The following is a 22,208-nucleotide window of genomic DNA, read 5'->3' as shown; positions in this document are numbered from 1 at the left end:
GATAGATAGATAGATAGATAGATAGATAGATAGATAGATAGATAGATAGATAGATAGATAGATAGAAAAAAGTTAATAAAGGCCAATCTAGAAGCTAGACAGATGGTTCTTTATGCCTTGGCCCCCTGAGTATAGGATTAACAGGCTTGAACCACTATACTGTGTAAAAGACTTTATTTTTTTTTTTACCTACTATATTGAATATGGGTTAAGTTTTTAAATTTTCAAAAATCCAAAAGCTCAGAGGTAAGTGAAAAGCATATTAGATACCAGTAGATGAAGTGGGTTGTTAGCTACCTAATTATTGAAAAAACAGTCTATTATATTCATTTGTTCTGAACAGTCATTTAAAAAGGTGAAGGCAAATAACCAAGAGCGCGCAACGCTAAGGGCTAAGTCTCCTATCAATTCCTGGGGACTAAAGTCAATGGAGGCCCATCAGCTACCTTATATGCAGTGCTACCCAGGCAGAGATGCTGCCTGTAGAGACTGTATGTGTGGGTACAGTAGGTACAATGGGGAAATTCTTGTACTTTGCTAACTTTATTGTCAACTTAAAACTGGTCTTGAAGAAAGCAATTCTTTTTTTTTTCTTTTATTTTTCTTATTAGTTACATTTTGTTAACTCTGTGTCCCAGCTGTATCCCGCTCCCTCATTCCCTCCCCAACCCCATACTCCCTCCCTGGACTCCCTCCCTGGTCTCCTCCCTGCCCCTTTCCAAGTCCACTGATAGGGGAGGACCTCCTCCCCTTTCATTTGACCCTGTTTTATCAGGTATCTTCAGGGCTGGCTGCAAAGTCCTCCTCGGTGGCCTAACAGGACTGCTCCTTCCCTGGGGGGGGGGGGGGGGGTGGGGAGGTCAAAGAGCCTGCCCTTGATATCCTGTTAGAAATAGTCCTCGTTCCCCTTACTTTGGAAAACTACTTGGTTACTGAGCTACCACGGGCTACATTTGAGCAGAAGTTCTAGGTTATATCCATAGATGGTCCTTGGTTGAGTTTCAGTCTCAGAAAAGACCCTGTGCCCGGATATATTTGGTCCTTGTAGAGCTCCTATCCTTTCCATATCATACTAACTCCCCTTCTTTCATATGATTCCCTGCACTCTGCTGAAGGTTTGGTTATGAGTCTTAGTGTCTCCTTTGAAACACTGCTAGGTAGAGTGTTTCAGAGGCCTTCTGCGGTAGACTCCTGTCATACGTTCAATGCACATCCCATCTGTCTTTCTAAATGAGGATTGATCATCTTCGCCCGTGTCTGCTTTCTTGGTTATCTTCTTTAGGTTTGTAGATTTCATTGTGTTTATCATATCTTGTAGGTCTATATAAGCGAGTATAAGTGAGGGCAGCCCGGTGCTTGAGTTCCTGCTTGACATACACAAGGCTCTGCGCTCATTAACAAAAGATGGGTGATGGAAAAGTGGAAGGGTGCAGTGAGCAAAAGAGAAAAAACTCTAAGAAATGCAAAAAGTATGGTTAAAATATTACCTAACTTAATTCTAAATTTAAAATGAGAATAACTAACCTCTTTTTACCCCAATTTTCTAAATTGGTGAACTAAGAAAAATCATCTTAAAATTTTGGTAAATTGAAAAAAAAAAATTTTTTTTTTTTGACAGTTTCACTATGTATCCCAGGCTGGCCTCAAGCTTAAGATCACCCTGTCTCAGATCCAGATCACAAGCCACCACAGGCATTAAAATGATTTTAAAACTTTTATTCTGGTAGTTTGCGCATTGAGCCCAAGGACCAGGATTAGATCCTTCATGTGAGGAAGGGAAACAGGCATATTAAATAGGCTTGAGAACAATACTAACCCCATTTATTCAGCATGTGAAAAATGTAATCATGCTAATGTGCATATGGCGGAAGTTAAATGTGGCTCACTAGCAATCTGATATTAGAAAACACCCCAAAACATGAACACATTGAATAAACGTCTTCATATATTATTACTATCAACTGTGTTTGTTTTACTCTCAACTGTGTTTGCTCTGAGACAGGGACTCACTAAGCAGTGCTGGCTGAGGTCAAACTCAGAGTTCTTCCTGCTTCTGGGATGAAAAGTATGCATTTCCATGCCAGGCATGGAGATTTTTATTTCTTTGCAATGCTTTTTTGGCTTTTTTATGTGTTTCTTTATTTTTATTTGTGTGTTTGTGCACACACACAAAGGCTAGAATGCTAAAAGCAAATGCCTGCTCCCCTGAAGCCGGAGTTAAAGATATGCTGTAAGCTGCTCCATATGGATACTGATAACTGAACCTGTACACTTTGCAAGAATAGCAAGTTCTTTTAACACACAAACATTCTCTCCAGCAGTTTAACATTACAATATTGTAGAAACTGAAAGTATGTAGAAATGTGTACTAACCTGGGCACAATACTTAAGGGTTTCATGTATTTTAAATAGTGGCCATTTCTAAATATCTAACAGTATTTCATAACATTTTAAATTCATTACAATGATTTTTTTTTTCTGTTTGCGTGTTTGTTTTAAACAGGCTACAGCTCATGCTGGCTGTGGGATATTAAACTCCTGATGTTCCTGCTTCTGCTTTCTTAGAACTGAGATTTCAGGCATGCATCACTATACTCAGCCATAATTACTTTAAATTCTTTTATTTCCATTATCCTTTAAGAGGTTTTCTACACCAAGTAATAAAAGGAACATGAAACACATAAAAACCTTTGTAATTCACATATTTGTATTATCTGTGAAGACAAAAATACAAATTAGAAATAAAGACTATAAAAGAAAAATACTAGTAACTGAAAGGTCCTCTGGAGCAGTCAGTGTTCTTCATTCCTGAGCTTTCTCTCCAGCCCAGAAATTTGTTATTTGTTTTGTTTTGAGTTTTTTTTTTTTTTTTTTTTGTTGGTGGTTTTTCTTGGGGGCAAGGGGTGTTTTTGCAAGGGTGTCAGATGATCTTGGGACTAGACTTACAAAGAGCTGTTGATAACAGAACCCAGGTTCTCTGCAAGTAACAAAACCCTCCTGAGCCATATCTCCAGCTAAAAAGAAAAAATGCAGCCAGGTGGTGGTGGTGCATGTCTTTGATCCCAGCACTTTGGAAGACAGAGACAAGTGGATCTCCGTGGGTTGAGTTCCAGGATTATCAGGACTGTTACACTGTTACTGAAACCCTGTCTGGGGGGAGGAAGACAAAGGTGTTTATATTAAAATGTTTTATGTCATATTCAATGCCAAAGAATCCCAAATAAAGTGTGAAAAAGCAGCACCAGGCAAATATGTTGCAAAGAGGTCAGAAGAACTGTAATATCTAAAATCTTGTTTTAAGTGAGATAAAGTCTTAGGAAATCACATTAAAACCTACATAAACCAGACGTGGTAGCATATGCCTTTAATCCCAGAACTCAGGAGGCAGAGGCAGGTGGATTTCTGAGAGTTTGAAGCCAGCTCAGTCTACAAAGTGAGTCCAGGACAGCCAAGGATCTGTTACAAATAGAGACCCTATCTCGAAAAAAAAAAAAAAAAGGCAAATTATTTAATTACCATGCAAATTTTCTAAGTCTTCCATTATATTTCTTATCAAAATCTTGTTATTCTTGAAAAAAGAAAAAAAATGCCAGGGACCCTGTCCACGAAACTAAAACATGCTTCTACCTACAATCTGATCTTGGCTACAATTTTTTTTTTTACTTACTGATATAAAGACACTGAAGGAGTGTTAGTTATTAGCATTTAACAAAATAATTGTATTCTAGCTGATGAAATTTCTTGGTAAGACCCTTAGCCAGGAATACTTGTACTTCAATTGGAACACATCTTTGTGCATTGCGTTGGATTCTTGAGCAAGTCTTATTAGATGGGGACATACAGAGCTCAGGAACAGAATGCTTGCCTAGCATGCAGCAAGCTAAAGAAAGGAAATATGACAAAATTCACAAATCTAACAGTTATATTTTGTTAATCTTTTATAAAACGTGTATTTCTGAACATCATTAGCCGGGTCAGAGCACATATGTTGATTTTCTAGCCATAAAAACCTGACCACTGAAATCATATGTTAACAGTAGAAATCACTTGAAGCCTGACATTTTCTCCTACTCAGGGTCACTATCTTCTGACAGGCAGATCTCACCCTTCATCCCATGTCATCGAAAGATGGGGAAGGGCAACCCTATGCACATGTCCAACTTGAGGACTGAGGTATCACAGGAACTAAAGAAAGCTTAATTACATTAATGCCAACAGATTTGAAATACAATAATATGACTAATTTACACACAGCTACATAAAAATTTACTGCAAAGAACTGCCTATCAAAAAAAAAAAAAAAAACTTGATTGCTATGAAATAAGGAGGATATGCAGTTCTCTGTAGAAAATTATCTCCAAAAGAGAAAAAAAAAAATTGTGGGTGCCTTGGCATAATTAAACATTAAAGACCCTGGATAAAATTTATTTGGGGGCTGGAGAGATGGCTCTGTAGTAAAGAACACTAAATGCTCTTGCAGAGGACCTGGGCTCAATTCCCAGCACCCACATAGCAGCTTACAACTCTCTGGAACTCCAAGATCTGACACTTTCACAGACAAACATGCAGGCAAAATAACAATGCATATAAAATAAAATTATTTTTTAAAATCATTTATTTTGATTCCTCAAATACATAACATTAACAATGTGCTTGGAATACTACAGCACATGTACTTTTGGGTACGAACCAGACCAGCACTCATCCCCCAAGCTGAGTTACCTGAGCTCAACACCTACAAGGTGGAACAAGAAACCATCTCTACAAAGTTATCCCCTAATTTCCACTAGAGCACCTCAACACATATGACCACACACACATCACCTATAGACACATCAAAATAAAAAAGTATTGTTAAAAACCAACTTCACATAAATACTTCAAACACTGCTCTAGCTGGGCATTTAAAATGTCTTAACTATGATTTATACATATTCTTATATAGCAAACTGGTCTAAAATTATACTGGAGGAAATTTAACATAAAACACCTGGCAGCATGTCTTTTTAAAATGCTTCTATGGTAAAGTTCATAGCTAGATTAAAAAGTTATTAAATGTTATAAAGAGTTCTGAACCACAACTTGATTGTACAGGGATGTGCACAGGCCCCTAAATATCTCACTTACAGCCATCTAACTTTTACTGTTTGACTAAAATCAGCAGGAATTCTGCTTGCTTCAGTGTATTAACTCTCATAATGCATAATTTATTTGTCAATCTCAATTTTAAAAGCTAAGAGCCTTCATTTAACCACCGTCCTTTCACATGTGCAGAGATATATAGGGAAATATTAAAAAGTAATGTTTACACTACAGAAACTGCAACAGATACATGACATTTCCCAGCAATCTATTTTTAATCACTCTCCATAGAAATGTTAGTTATCTATCTTAACAAAGAGTGTAATGTGGATGCTGCACAAGTCTAGACACTAACACTTCATAAAAAGATGGCTAAGATTTTAATGTATTTCTATTTATTTTTAAAATATATTTTAAAACCCAAACAAATAAAACCAAATTATAACAAGGTGTGATCAAACAAAGAAAAAGTGCTATATTTTTCATTTATCATCTATAAAACAAATTTATGACATCGTAAAGAACAATTTAACAACCTAAAAAAGCATTCAAAGGGGAAGCAAGAACTCAAGAAAACAGATTTATCAATTTTAGTTATTCAAACTAAGAAATTAAAAAAATATACCAGAACATGCAACACCAGCTTAGTAGGCTATATCTGTATACCTATTTATGCTATAAATTGTGTCATTTCACAGAATATGCTTATCCTTCCACTGTGAATGGACAGTAATGACAGCCAGGCCTTTAGGAAAGAAAAATGCCAACCACACAGCAAAATCAGGAAGCTGTGAAGCAGCAGACCACGCAGATTAAAACAGTGGCTCCCTGTGCTCCGCCTGGTTACGGATGTAGTTTAAAAGGACCTTCCTTGGGGAATGGGGTGGAAATGTCAGCAAGAGCAAGTAACCCGGTATCAAGCTTAGCAGAGAAACGTCAGTATTTCAAACATGGATCCATGCCAGTCAACATGCAATATCAAATTCACTCAGTTGCTTTTAACTTAGATAGTAAATCAAAATACAGCTCTTTCTTCACAAGCTTCATTATGTCTATGAATTTAGTAGAGTATTTTTATTTCCTTTACTTGTAAACTGTAAACTCCTTTTAACCCTGAATCAATTAGTTAATAGAAAGGGATTTACAAAAAAAAAAAAAAAAAAAAGCAATATTGTTTCCTGGGGAAATTTTTAAAAATGGAAAACAATGACCCTCCATTTGGTATTTAAGAATTTTTTAAAAACTGTAATACAATTTAAGCAATTGAAGAAATTTACCACATAACCAACTATTAGGTTTTAAACAGCAACATTTGGCTGCCTTTTTTTTTTTAAACAAAAAAATGCGGTCTCTTAAAGAGACAGTATCCCTGATGAGTGACCTAAGAAGAAACAGTTTTTAAAGGTTTGGTTACCAAGAGTCTTCTCTGGATTTTCTTCAAATCCACTCTTAATTAACAATATTCTATTAATTTTACTCTACATCAAATTATTTTGACATAAACCTGCAAATGACTTACACAACAAACAATGATAAAATAATAATACAGGTGGTACTGTCATTAGAAGTATTAAAAAATATATACATAGCGTACTTATACTTTCCTATGACTAGCAAATTGTTTGGCTTTTAAAAACTTTAAAGATCCACCAGTGTTTCTTCCCGAACTTCCTATCCATTCATTAGGCACAGGCACTACGAAGCCAATCATACTGGACATTACTGCAATGCAATTTAATTGTCAAATGAAGGAAAGGTTTATTAAATAATACCAACCCAAGCCCAGTCAGTGAAATAGCAGACTTCATTTTTTTATTTAGAAAAACATGTCCTGCACGTGCCCTAAAAACAGGACAGTCACCTGACTTTAATGACTATTCCCATCTTTCCATATACTTACGAGAGATTTTTCTATGTCTATTAACATAACTACACACTAACTCGCACACATGAAAACCAGTAAAATGGGGATTAAAAAATCTGGCTTACTTGGTGTACAAATACGTCCACTGGAATATCCAAGGGGTTTCCCTCTCGATTTATCATGGAGATGAATCCAAATCCCATGCGAACGTTGAACCATTTACAGTGGCCAGTTCCGTGCAGAACCTGGGGCTCGTCCTCTGCCGGCTCAGGCAGCTTTTCTGGCTCTTCACCTTTGCCTGCCCCGCCTGACACCGAACAGGACAAGAGTCGGTTAGTCTGCATTTCTATATTCTACTCATCTAAAGAAAAAATTTTGCTTGTGGAAAGAGAAAATGAAGGTAGTAAACAAAAGCTTGGTAAATGTTTTTCTTCTTAAAAGAATATTTAAAACACAAAAGGGTTAAAAGCAAAGGCGGGGAGGGGAAGCCCCACTGCGGCATCGCTCACAGCAGCGTCCACGTCTCTGTGCATCCGCATACTTTTTCATCTTTCTCCTTTGCTCAGTAACCTTCTACAGTTGCACCATGTGACCCTTCACTCACATATTGCTGACTTAATACTATTCCGGTTTACAAAGAATAATTTTTCAGCAAGTCGGTTGTCTAGCAAGCAGGAAAAGAGAAATCCTTAGGATTTCTGGTTAACGCACATGTGGCAGACGGGAATCCCGGGTTAGTTGCAATGTGTATTCCCCTCCCCCTAACTTTCAATTAAAGTTAGGGTAGAATGGGGGAGGGGGCAGGTGTATAAAAGTTTTCTTGGGCTCACTAACTGAAACTGTGCGTAATCACACCACACAATTCAAACAATAGCCCCCTGAAAGCTTTTCAAGTTGTGAATCAGTGTGGGCGGTACAAAACATTTTGGAGATCTGTAACAATAGGTTTTGCCAAAGCCCCCATGGTACTCTAAGGGGGTGGGAGGTAATGCCCAGTATTAGGGTAAAGGAAGACAAGGCGAGAAAAGGGGAGAAACTGCGTACTGGGGAGAAGCAGGGGAGAAAAGAGGAAAGAAATCACAGTAAAACAATAGAAAAGAAAATTAACCTTCGGCCATGTTGCCCCACCGGCCCTCAGCTTCAAACTCGAGAGATGAAAACTTTCCCTTTGGACCGGAGTGATCTTCGGCATCAGTCTAACATCTTGATTTTGCGTGATCACAAATTTAGTTCGCATGGTCTAATGTGCTTTCCTTCTTTTGATTTTTTTTCTCCTCTTCTCTCTCCAGTTTCTGGCCCCCTGAGCACACGTGACTTTGTCAATTACATGCTTTCTTGCTACTAATTTCACCTCGGATCCTTAAGGGGCTGGCAAGAGGAAGAGATGACCAATCGCCATTTCATCTGTGCTGACATCAAAATAATTTATGAATGAACACGGAAAACTCAAACGTGTTCTCTTAAAGGCAATTTGGGACATTTCTTTTTGAGCAATCAGAATACTGGTTTTGTATTATTTAAACACCACGAAGGGCCGTTGTGAATCACTGGGTTAGAAACGCGACAGTCGGTCTATGTGCACACGCCTGCTCTAATCTCATAGGGGGAGCCATTTAAATAAATCAACTGACGTTTTGATTCCCACACACACACACCCCATAGGCATTCTGCTATTCCATAGCACCAAACCACCATAGTGACGTTAATATTCAATTCTGGGAGGACAATGTGTAATTCTCAAGTACAAATTTAAACTTAATTACTTAACAATTAACTTCAGATATTGGTAACAGAAACCTACCAAAAGGCAAAAGCATATCTAATTTCAACCTGAAATTTTTTAATTTAAAATAAATTAAATCGCTACTAATTTCCTATCAACTAGTACTGCTCATATCAGAACATTTTTGAGAGGTATAGTAAGAAATTGTACTTCACAGGTTTCTTTCTCCGCCATCTCTTTCCGGGGGAGGAGATGTGATTAATGACTTCCTAAATTACAGCCCAGTTTTCCAGCCTAATGTAGAGTGAACCTCAATCAGCGGTGATTGTTCCCCAAGAGCAGGAGACTCGGGCAGAGGGGGAGGGGAGTGGCGGGAGGAGGTGGAGAGCGATGCCGGAGAGGCGGCTGTGGAGAGAAAAAGCAGCCTGCTGAGGTGGGAGAGGGCACATGGAAGGAAGGTAAATGCAGTCTAACTGGACCCGGACATCCTATAGTCTACAGCAGCAAGCAGATCCGCCAAAGGCTGTAAGAACGGAATGGGCTCCTCCCAACCCTTTCTTTTGGGCCCCTGCATCAAAACACTTTTTGTTTTTCAAATTGGATTTGTGTTTATAACAATATTAGCCACCTCATCGAATATTTCAAAAAGCATTATATAATAACTAGAAATGCTTTGTCTCTTTAAAATATAAACTATTACCTGTTTTGAAACATTATAAGGCTTCCACCAGTCTCTCACTACCCATCCCCCCATTTTCTTAAACAAGTAGTTTACAGAAAAACTGTAGATACCACTTCCCTTCTTCAAAGCTACCAGCTGACCCTCCCCCACCATCCCCGCACACCCCTCACCCCATCTCCAAGTAAGCCCACACAGTGCTTCACACAAACTAAAATGTTAGGATTAAGAAAAATCCACACAGTACACCTATTACACCCCTTCTCATCCTGAAAAACCAAAAATAAATTTAAACTAACTGGCTCAGATTTGAAAATAATCAATGCAAAAAGAAATGAATTATTTTCAGCTGTTTGTGATAAATGGTGTCAATCAAAACTGATCATTTTGGAAAGATTTTTCATCTTTCTTTTGTTGTTCTCAGGAAGGAGGCAAGCTTGTATTTATTTTTGAGAAGGATAACAATGTGCCAGCTGGTGGAGAGAAAAAAGGATTTTCCAAGTGTAACAAGTTCCACATTCTGAACAGGCTGTTTGCTAACTAAGCATTTACTAAACAGCATCTTAATATTAGAAATGGATTACTACCACCCTTGTTATATTATACATTATAAAGAATCAAAAATTCTGAAAGTTATTTTTTGTAATTTGAAAACTTACTACTTAAAAATCTAGTATAAAGTAACCTGAAAAGGTATTCATGTAAATTGGGACAATGCTTTATTTATGCAAAAGTCTCCAAAATTAACAGGTCTGTAAATTTTGGATTATGGTGAATTACATTGTATCTACAAGATTGTATTTGTTTGTAAAAGTTTACTAGTAAAAATCAAACACACAGTGAGTGGATTCTGAGTCCCTGACTTCTTAAATCTAACAAATTTCAGATATACTTAAAGAATGTGTAATGTAGGAACACCACTGCTGAAACCACAATGGACGGTGCAGTTATGGGATTCACAGTTGTGCCTGATTAGGGGCCTCCAGTATTCAAAGCATTAAGGTAGGGTTCACCAGACTGGTCACTGGTGTCAGAGGTTATCATTTCATTCATTTCCTGAGAGGGACATCAGCCTTTCAAGTTATGTAGAAGGCTTTTTCCAACTGGGAACCCTGAGAAAACCTCTAAAATTCATTCACAAAGAATTTAAGGCACAATCATTTACATACCTTTGGGTGGGGAAAAGAAAGGGAAAGAGTGTTAAGAAAGGCTAGGAAAAAAAAAAAACAGGAAGGAAGGAAGCTGGGAAGGGGAGAGTTGAAGGAGACACACAATCTCATCAACTCAAGGGTATGGCACTGTCTTTTAAATAGGTTCGTTTTATCTTTTGAGCCTTTTATAAACTGACCACGAGCTCCTAAGGCACAGAGTGCTTCTATCACATAAAATGCTTCTTCCAAGTCTCCCACACTGCTTTTCAGTTTGTCACCTTCTCAAGTCTTCTGGTTTTAATTTTTTTCTCATTTCCTACTTGGTTTTAGTGCCAGAAAGACCTGTGTTCGACTAAAACGCATGTTTTAAACCTTCAATAGCCAAATGTTTCCTAGATTGATTTACCATAGCTCTTCCAAAATGTCTTTAAAATTAGCTCAAGACCTAACCTGACTCCTCAACTCAGCCCAGGAGGGAGGGGATTACAAGCAATCTATGGCATGTCCTTCGGTTAGGGTTAGGTAGGCTTCCCAGTTTTTTAATGGTGGTTGTGTTTTCTCATATGAACCTCTCTCCAACGCCATACTGCAAGAGGCTGCGTCCTTGCTCACTGTTAGAAGCAGTGTGTAACATCTACTGAAACAGAAACAGTGCTTTGGTTCTTGTGAAAACTATGCGGGGCTGTGGCACGGCTGAGAACCGACCTGTCCGGCTCACTCAGCAAGTAAGCAGGGGTCAGCAGCCCTAGCTCTACCCCAGCAACTAGCATTCTCCAGTGCAGCTTCTGCCCTTGGGGTCTCCGAGCCTCCAGGGCCCCAAGTCCCCAGCGTCTGCTACAGGGGTTGCATACCTGCCCTTTCCTTTCCTTTTCTGCCAGAAATTTTCTCACCTTTCTGTCTCCTAACCCCTTACCACCATATTCCCTCTAGAAATCCAGTCATTCCAAATAAGGCTGTTGAACTATTACTAAGGGACTTTAAACATTTGTTATCTTGCTCTTTAAAAAAAAAAAAAAAAAAGAAACCCCTATCTTCACCACTATGACAAAACATTAGCCTCAAACTAAACTTTTTCACTGCATTTATGCATCTCATTTATAATCTGATCTCTTTATGTACGCGATTCTAAATCTAAGCAAGGTCCAGTGGAGGCTCAGGACAAACACAGCAAGTAACTACCCCGGCCCCTACCGGCCATGCTTCATGATTAAAATGAGCAAGCTGCGGAGCCTGCAGTTGGGAACCTGGCAAGCAGCTAACACATCAGCAGCGCCTTTCTCAGGAGCATCTGGAAAGCGGAGGGCGGGAGGAGACTGTGGATTGGGGGAGCCCGGACTGTTCCCGCGTGATTGTTCCTGGGCAGCCTGGGCAGAGGCTACCGACCTGCGTCGGGAAACCGATCCGATTCCACACACCCAATGCGTTTCAGCCAAGTACTCGCAGTAACTCTCTGGTGGATTAAAACAGGGCGTCAAAGAAAATGGGACCCCCACTGAGTGTGTTAACAGAGGGACCCCAGAAGCGGAGGGCGTTTTGGTTTTGTTTCCAAAAACAAAATCCCTGTCTTTTTCAATTTTTTTTTTTTTTTTAACCGGGAGACAAAAATGCTTCAAGCAAATTTTCTTCTTAGAGTTATTCAGAGTTGTCAAAAATCTCCTTTAAAAAAAAAAAATGCTTTCTGAACTATATTGCTTGGAGACTACTGTGGAAACAGAGGATCTTGTTACCATAATTCTTAAATTTTTCGCTCAAATCACTTTTATATTTCAAGTTAGGTATTTTTTCAGTAAAACAAAATTTGGAACAATAAAATTCAGAAACGGGGCATTAATTTAAATCCATCATTTGTAAAATGTTATTTTGAATATCTAGTAAAATTCCGCTATAATAAAACTTGTCTTGCAATAAAAGGAAATAAAAATTGAGTATTACTTTTCTCACATATTTTCTAAGCTGTTTGACAAATACTTTTGCCAACTTTTTTAGTTAAAATGGTAACTTTGTAAGCAATCACTTAGTAATAAGTAAGCTTTTTTTTACATAACTATTCAGAATAGCACAAAAGAACTTTAATTTGAAAAAATGACAGGCACTATTTTCCACTTGTATTACTTACACGTGTATGCTTCATAACTCAAAGATCATTTTACAGTAAATAGAAATGTCTGAGCCTCTAGAATGAAAAACACAATGTACACAAATTTATTCTCCTTCCCCTAAAACCATTTACAGGTTAATTATTTAAAACCTCATCTCAGAAAAGCAAATAATCAGCTTGAAAGAGTATGGTCTACCTCTTAAGATTGTTTCAATATTTACTCTGAAGAGTTTACTGAGCATAGCAGAAATAGGAAGCTCGAGAAAGGTGGGGAGTGAAAGATGAGAAGAGTGGAAATCCTAAGGAAAAAATCTTCCAGCTAAAATCTGTAGGCTGGGGCTCCAGTCCCACCTCCAGCCTGACTGGCAGCCTCCTGTGACTCACACCACATTGCTGGGGCTCCAGCTCCTGATCAAGCGAGGGGTCCCACTGACATTCAAAGCCTTTTTCTGTGTAAAGCCCAGCCTGTGGAAACCTCTCTTTGGTAAAAAAAAAAAAACAAAAAACAAAAAAAACCCTCTCTTTGGTAGCTCTCTTCTCTACCTCCCTTTTTCACCAAGAGAAAACAGACAAACTTTATTGCAGTCACTTAACACACTGGTGTTAACATTTTTTCCAAACAGAAAAATGGTTAAAAATGCCAGTTTACCTCCAGAAAAACTCCGCAATCAACAGTAAGAAAGGAAGTGATATATTAACATTTTGGAGCAACTTTTAACAGTGTTCTTTTTCATGAAATTCACAAGAGCACCATCAACATGCTGGTTTTATTCCACAAAAACAGTGCTTACCAAAAGACAGTGTCAGGTATGGCTTCTCCATTAAATATCTGAGCCTTTCTCTGGTTGTACAATTCTTTAGTAAATTTAATATTAGAATATCATTTTACTATGCATCACTATAAATTTTGTGGACCAAAACTCTTATGGAGTGCTTTCAAATGTACACTAATCCAAGACTCAGTCAGTGAGGCATAGAGGAGTACACATTCAATCCCAGCGCTCAAAGCATTAACGGCACATTTTTGTGAGTTCCAGGTCAGCCTGATCTTCAAGGTAAGTTTCAGGCCAGGCAGACCCACATAGTGAGACCCTCTCTTAAAAACAAGACAAGAAAAACAAACCAACTAACCTCAGACAAGTTTTTAACTCTTTGGAGCAAATGCCACAGTAACATAATATTATCAAATAAGAACATTTGGGAAAAAAATCAATAATATAAATAAAATTCCATGTCTAAATGTAGGTTTAACTTCAAACAACTCTGTTTTACAACATGATAATGAGCAGACTTTAACAGCTATACATGAAGAGCAACGTCAACAACACATCCTGTTAGTTTGCTGAAACATCCTCAGAAAGTCCTCAGAAAACACTACCATATGTACTTTAATTCAACAAGTATTTGTTAGCACTTACTGGGAATCACAGAGATGAATAAGCAATAGGTTTGTCTCCATAAGTGTTTAAGTATTTTTATCTGTCTTGCTCAATGAAAAAGAAAATCACAAAACCAAACACAGCCAAACTGAAGGTGGCAGTAAGTAGAACATGGAACCCACACAACTGTGGTGGGAACAGCAGTTTTATACATGGGATATCCTGGATGGAGTATAGTAGGATATGAAAAATCTTTAGGGTAGTCAAGTCCTCTCAGATGCCTCCGCTGATCATTCAAGGCATTTGGGTTAAGTAAAACATTAAATTAAACAAAAGACTAACCTGGGGCTGATGAAACCTGGTTGAATGACCTCATCATCTTCTGAAGAACCTAAAATCAGAGAGCTCAAGTCAGTGCTACAGTAGTCGCCTATTTCATTTCTTCTTCCGCAACTTAATAACTCAGTAAAAACAATAAAAGCACATATTTTAATGTGAAGTCATCTGCAAACTGGTCTTTACAAAATCACCTCACTAAGTTGATAACCATTTGCCATAAGCTTATATGTTATTTCTATCAGGGGACATTGGGTTTAAAACAAACAAAACAAACAGAAGGGCATTCAGATACAACAAGCACAATTTTAGGAATGTAGCTTTAAATATTGCTTGTTTTTGTTTTCTTGAGTCAAGCTTTCTCTGTGTAACAGCCTTGGCCATCCTGAAATTCTCTTTGTAGACCAGGCTGGCTTTAAATTTAAAGATGCATGGAGATTATCTAGAACCCCAGCACAGATACAGCCCATGGCAGCTCAGGATCCAAGGGGGTTTCCTAGTAAGGGGAACAGGGGCTGTCTCTGACATGAACTTAGTGGCTGGCTCTTTGATCACCTCCCCCTGAGGGAGGAGCAGCCTTACTAGGCCATGGAGGAAGACAGTGCAGACAGTCCTGATAAGACTTGACCTAACCTAACCTGTTACTGAACTTGGAAAGGGGCATGGGAGGAGATGAGAGAAGGTGGGTGGGATTGAGATGGAATGAGGGAGGGGCTACAGCTGGGATGCAAAGTGAATAAGCCATAATTAATATAAAAAATAAAAATTAAGGTGCTGGGATTAAAGTGATGAGATTGAATGCATGAACCACCATACCTGGCTAAATTTTTAATACTGAATTTTATACTGTAATTCAAGAATCTAAATTTTTCCACTTAACAATCTACCTAACCTATAATACCATGCTTCTTGATAAAACTATCTAGTCAGATATATATTACAAGATAAATCATAAGAAATTAATCGTGTTCTTGAGAAAATAATTATAACCTATACTTCCAATTACTAGATCTATTGTTACAAACACTGTTGTTTTTTTTTCTCTCTCTCTCTCTTTTATTTTTTAGACAGGATCTCAACTATGTAGCCTAGGCTAGCCTCTTGCAGAGAGCAATTCTTTTGCCTGAGTCTCACTAATTACAGGGAAATCCTGGGTTTATAGGCAAGACCCACTGTGCCTGTCTTCAAATACTTTTGAATGGGCAGAAAGTTATCACTCTAGAACAGCTCTGGCTGTTCTAGAACTTACTATGTGGATCAGATTGGCCTTGCACCCAGAGATCTGCCTGCCTCGGGAATTTTGGGTGTCACCACACTCAACTTTCAAATACTTTTTAAAGGTAAGACTTGAATAATAATATATTTAATTAATTAAGTAAGTAACTATGTTTAAAGATATCAAATACCTATTAACCCAAATTTTAGTTAAAATTTTTCATTTTAAAAATCTAAGTATTAAATCAGATGTGGTGGGGTACATATTTAATCACAGTACTCAGGATGCAGAAATAGATAGATTTGAGTTCAAGGCCAGCTTGATCTACGGAACAAGTTTCAAGCCAGGGCTACTCAGAGAAACCCTGTCTCAAAAGAACAATAAATAAGGTGAAAATCTAAGTTTTGATGTTTCTAGCATAGCTATTAACAAATGCCACAACACAGTGAAATCTGTAATAGCACTTGAAAGAGAAAGTTCCTTTTGGCCATTTGTGTTATCATTCAATTAAAAGTTTAAACAGATTGGTTTGAACATGCATCTAATCACCTAATACATTCCATGTTTGTTTTTCCTTTCCTAAATTTTAAACTCTGTATCTACCATAACACACGCCACACACACACATACACATGCCACACACACATACACACGCCACACACACACATACACACACATGCCACACATGAAAAAAACAAACAAACAAAAAACCTATTAGGTGAAAATACTTTAGTTGCAATCTAATGTCTTCTCAAAAGAAAATAAGGCTTTCCCAGATACTCAATTCTACTGTGAGTTGACTCAAATTTTTCAACAAAATAACAGTAACGTGAAAACAATAAAAGGTAACAAAGGCATATGAGCTTCTGTACATTAACTCTTTCAGTCATCCTGTGTTTATAACAAAAATAAGATAATGACAGGTCATAACTTTACCAAACTTCAATAATATTATTCTAATAACTACTCTTGTACAGTAGGTGTATCTCACATCTTCTTTCTTTTTCTTAACTGATTTATGTGTGTGTGTTTTAAATTATTTCAGTAAAGCCTTCGGCTTGTAATGATAGCCAGGCATAATGGTATATGTATTTATTTTAAGATTTATTTATTTATTATGTATATGTTGTGTTGCGTGTATACCTGCACACCAGAAGAGGGCACCAGATCTCATTATAGATGGTTGTGAAGCACCATGTGGTTGCTGGGAATTGAACTCAGGACCTCTGGAAAAGAAGACAGTGCTCTTAACCTCTGGCCCACCTCTCTAACCCCCATGGTATGTGCCTTAATCCTAGCACTCAGGAGGCTGGGAGGAGGGTGGGGAAGCACCCTGATTTCAAGGGCAGCCTCAAACAAGATCCTATTTATTTTATTTTCTATTTATGTGTGTGTCTGCATGTAGGTATGCACACTTGCATGTAAGATCCCAAGGTGGCAAAAGAGGGTGTCTGACTCCCCTGGAGCTGGAGTTGTAAACTGCTAACATAATATTGGGAACCAAGCTAGTATCCTTTCTAAGAGCAATGAACACTCCTAATAGTTGAGCCATCTCTCTAGACCCTATGAGAGAGAGAAACAGAGACAGAGATTGAAAGTGCCAGGTATGGTGGCCCATGATTTAATCCCAGACTGTAGAAGGCAGAGGCAAGCAGATCTCAGTGAATTCATGGTCAACCTGGGAAACAGGCAGCTTCAGACCAGTCAAGGCTACACAGTAAGTAAGCCCTTGTCTCAAAAAGAAGCAAACAAACAAAAATTCTAAATTATGAAGGGAAAATCCAGAGTTCAAAAATAACCAAAAAGGAAAACAAAAGCCAACTGACTTGAATAATACTGTGATTTTTTAATTATGCAAATTCATATATTTTTGTATTATTAAGTTCATATATTAGCATTCTTTTCAACAGAAAATAAAATGAAATTACACAAAATTCACATATTTGACTAATGCTTGGTCTTATTTTGCTGTTCTAGAACCAGGACTTTGCACAGGCACTAACATGAAGCTACATGCTCAAAGGTTAAGTATGACTTCAAATTTTCTTTCCTCGGGTTTTTTCCCCCCTCTGGTTTTTGAAGACAGGGTATCACTCTGTAGTTGCTGCTACCTTATTGACTCAGTTTATTGAGATTACAAATATGTCATAAGCTTTTTCAAAGTTATGAGTTAGGAAACAGAATTAATTTTTAAATGGATTACAATCAATCTATATACTATTTACTGAATGATATAAATTGGAATTAGGTAAATGTTATATGCAATTCAAATGTTCATTGCTTTGACATTGCTAAAACAAAATAATTATTTAAATGCATACATACAATAGTAATACAAAGAATAGCTACTTGTATTTTACATATGAGTACTTTTATTCAATATTCTAATTTTCTTAAAATACTTTATAGAACAACTAATTAACTTTAATTAAAATTGAGTTAGAACTACAATCATGGGATACATTTCTCTGCCATTTGTTCAACATTTGGACCTCCACCTGAAGCTCTTCTATGTACTTTTTACTGAGTAAGTGCTTCTACCCTGTAATCCTGGCTTGTAATTTACTGTAATAGCCTTGTAAAGAGACGCTGTTTCTCCGAACTTCACTGGACTCTGTGGCAGCAGAGACTGTAGTATATTTAACTCATTACGACTCATCCTGTAATTTTTACGGTTTAATTTGTTTTTTGTCTTTGGTTTTTTGTTTGGTCGGTTTTGTTTTGATTTGTTTTAGGGAGTTTTGTTTGTTTGTTTTGAGACAGGATTTTTCTCTGTAGCCCTGGAACTCATTCTGTAGACCAGGCTGGCCTCAAAATTAGAAGTACCTCCCAAGTGCTGACATTAAAGCCATGTGTCACTACCAGCTAGCTTAGATATATAGTTTAAATAATAATTCTTATAGCTGAGTTGACAGTGTCTAGGATGGCTTTTATGAAAGAAAAAAAGAAAAAGACTTGCCAAAAAGAAAATATTATTTCATAAGAAAGTGAGTTGATTGAGTATTCAACTTATAAAGTTCATATGTATTTTCAATTTCAGTTTGTTTTTAAACTGGGGCTGAGAATGTAGCTTAGATGGTAAATTTTGTCTAGCATGCATGAGCTCTTGGATTCAATCCATAGCATTATGTATACAGACATAGACAAACATAGACATGCATACAAACACACACATACACATTATTTCTGCTTTAGAACTACTTACTTAACATCATTCTGTAGTACAAACATTCCTAAACTTTATGATTCTCACTACAATATATAAAATATCTGTTATATGTTGTTAAAAATCCATTATGGCAATTAACTGCATAGGAAAATGATTCTTACTTTGAATTGTCATTCATTCAAACACTGACAAACTGTTAAGCCTACAAAACTGAGTAAAGAATTTTAAAAGTACAAATATAAAACATATCACTCTGAATTTTGTTTAACTTTTATTCCCAATATTAATAAAAGGGAAGCTAAATTTATGTCAGCAAAAAGTGAATTAGCAATCAAGAATAATATCTACCATAGAAAAAATATTTCACAATTCTCCAACTTTTTAATAAATACTAGCTATTTTTAATTAACTAAACCGATATAAAGATGGATGTTACTTGCTAAGCATACTCTTTAAATAAATGTAAATAATACAGTTGAGTTAAAATACAAATGGGACACAGACTAAAGGTTTTTCTAATGGAATGTCTGCATTTTCTAACACATGAAACAATAGGTTTATATAACAAAACTCAAAAGTCAATTAAAAGAAGAAAAAAATAGCAAAATTTGCTTTGGAGCAAAGAGAAAAATCAAGCAGTGGCAAGCTTTCTGTCTTTATAAACCACAAAATCTGAAGGTCACCCATGACTTTAAATAGCTTCTTATGGGGTAATCAAAGTGACTCCAAGAAAAATTGAATGGTTCTACTTAATTACAATGTTAACATTTTACTTGACACACGTCTAGTTTTAGTAACATTGTTAATAGTTAAAATTCTATATCACCAGACAGAATAAAATACCAGAACTTTCAGCACATTCCAAATAGTTTGAGTAAATATTTAAAACACTCCAGTTTAATAAAAACATTGCTTGTGATTGTATCACTGGCAATGAGTTAATGCTGTAATAATTCCATTATATAAAAACCAGTAGAATTCAAATTAACTGAAGTGAAACCAGGACTAATTTTTTTTTCATTTATAGATTTCTAAAATTTTTAATCTGCCAAAAAATATTTTAACCTTTATATGTAGTCCAGAATATTGTAAATGATATGTTTTTAAAGAATTTGAGAAACTGTTGCATAAAGGGATTATGTGAAAAACAAATACATAGCATTGCAGCTCTGACATTCATAAACATGTAAAAACAATACTCATTTGAAATATCTGAACAATTTGAAACATGTTCCTTCCATCATTGGAATTGGCCATTCAACACTAGGCCTTTCTCTATATAATTAAGCTTTTGTTCAAAGATAGAAAAAAAAAAAAACCAACAACAACTAAAAACTGAATGCTTGAAAATGAGTTACATGCCCTTTGTCCTGGTTTGTCACCTTTGACCCTTAATTTGATGATCCTGCATATCAATCCATCCTATTTTTAGAAAATAATATCAAAGTTCTACACTTAAAATAGTACTTTTCTTGCTAAAACAGTCATTAACACAATGCTTCTCAAGTGATTCCTCTGCTTGTTTCACAACACAGAGCACAATGTAGCAATTGCTCCATCCTTAAACCCTCATGTTTGTCTTGCCCCAAACAGCAAACATTTCTCCAAAGTGCTAAGTCAAAACAACTTCAAAATTTATAGTTTTCTGGAAATTGTTCATATTATTATTTCTAAGAAGAACTTATTTTATGTGTAGTTTACAATTTGGTATTTGATAATCAAATATTTTGATACTGATTTTGACAGTGTCAAAACTTGCAAATAAAAATTCATATACAACCTTGCACTGCCATCAACTAAAATCACAGCTTTTTGTTAATTCATTGACTAATTAAGCTAGTTATAAAATTCTGTCACCAGTAAGTGGCAGCTTTCAAAGAATGAGAAAATCTCTAGCATTGACCCTATTGATTTTACACATATTATTCAAAATCAATGCTGAACAATAAATTAATAGACTTTGGGAATAAAATTTCTTTATCATAACTTCTGGATGATTAGAGCACAATTGGGTGAAAAAAAATCAGTTAAATGAAAATACATATAAAACACATATACACAAATTTCTCCTTGAACCTCCACACAGTTTCTGTGTGCAGTTTTCAGCTATATTGAATAGAGACCAACATGGCTGTCTTGATTCAGCACTGTGGTCAGCGACTTCATTGAGTCATCTTGTCAGAGATTCAGCATAATACCATTAAGCACAAACATGGTGAATTTTCAAACCAATGTAATCCTATACATCATATTTCTAGATATGTATGAATAAATCAGTTTTAAGTATCAGGATATGAGAAATTTCTATTGTTCTCCTTGGCAAGCTGGAAATTCTTGTTTACCTTGTAATTCATCAAAAGCAGTGTTTATAAAGAAAATACATTACCTTTAAAGGGCAAGAAAAGCTGGTATTGTTTCTAGAGCATTTAAATACAACATTTTTTAACCATCTGACAATTTTAAAACAAAGGAAAATTCTAAAATAGACCAAATAACCCTTTAACAAATGAAATATTTTAATGTTTCATGATTAATACCTTTAATTACTTCTAAGTTGATTAAACTCCATATTCCCATTTTTCTTTTATCTTCATCAACTATGAACTAAGATGTTTGTAAATTATCTCCTGTTAGAGCTTGGGGAAATGTGGTTCACTTTTATTATTTTAAAGTTACCAGTCCCTATACCTAAATGCTACGTATATATCTTTTATTTAGGAGCATATTTTCTCCTCTATTAGTGAATGGTAAAGTATTACAGCAATTTGTTACAAAATCCAAAAATGACAAGATCAGATACCAATCATTATTAAAGTTGCAAACAGGTAAGACACACTACTCCTTCATTAGCCAACCCCCCCCCCAAAAAAAACAAAAACAAAAACAAAAACAAAAAACAAACACCACTTTAAATCCACTGTATTTACTCAAAGTTTGTTGGGTCTGGGAGCTTACATGTGCAACACCTTTAAAATAAGTCATCCTGAAAACTAAGCATAAGTGTTTGATATCTCAGTCTGATTCATTTACAAAAACCCTCAACCCAGGATATGTTGTATTGAACTCATGTTTAATTTCACAACAAATTTTTCATTCTTTCTCAAAGAAGTTTGGTCACAGAACATACATAAAAATATATTTTTATTATTTGAAACGGTTAAGTGGTAATATAATCACCAGATCACTGGTTCCAAATCTACTGCAAAGTTTCTATAAACACTTCATCATGTCGGCAGTCCGCCCTAAATATATTCAGTTCCTTAAGCGCTTAAACCATTTTATCATCAAGAAACCATCAACTGATCTTCCTTGTGAATTAAGAAAGTCTAAAACTCCTTACTCACGGGAATCTCACTTCCCCTGTGTTTGTGGCAGTTTAATTCCTAAAGGGCTTTAAGAAACCCGGCACATTAGACTAGTAGTTCATACACATAAAGAAAAATCATATTAATATGTAATAAAGTAAATATTTCTGAGAACTCTCAAGATGAACTAGGATCGTATTACTAAT

General features: G+C 36.3%; 1 protein-coding gene across 1 annotated transcript in view; it reads right to left on the bottom strand.

The window, feature by feature from the left end:
- The window catches only part of Lin28b (lin-28 homolog B), a 95,557-nt gene extending 81,205 nt beyond the window's left edge, over positions 1-14,352 (bottom strand). Inside the window, exons 1-2 of the mRNA XM_055616196.1 lie at positions 14,319-14,352; positions 7,072-7,253 (exon numbers count right to left, since the gene is read on the bottom strand). Of these exons, the coding sequence (XP_055472171.1) occupies positions 7,072-7,253; positions 14,319-14,352 (216 nt within the window). The remainder of the gene's footprint in view (positions 1-7,071; positions 7,254-14,318) is intronic.
- Positions 14,353-22,208: the final 7,856 nt, after the last annotated feature.

This window comes from Psammomys obesus, unplaced genomic scaffold (assembly GCF_907164565.1).
Source record: "Psammomys obesus unplaced genomic scaffold, mPsaObe1.curated_primary_1811, whole genome shotgun sequence".
Taxonomy (NCBI): domain Eukaryota; kingdom Metazoa; phylum Chordata; class Mammalia; order Rodentia; family Muridae; genus Psammomys; species Psammomys obesus.
The sequence above is the reverse complement of the archived record's forward strand: the minus strand, read 5'-3'. Positions and strand labels throughout refer to the sequence as shown.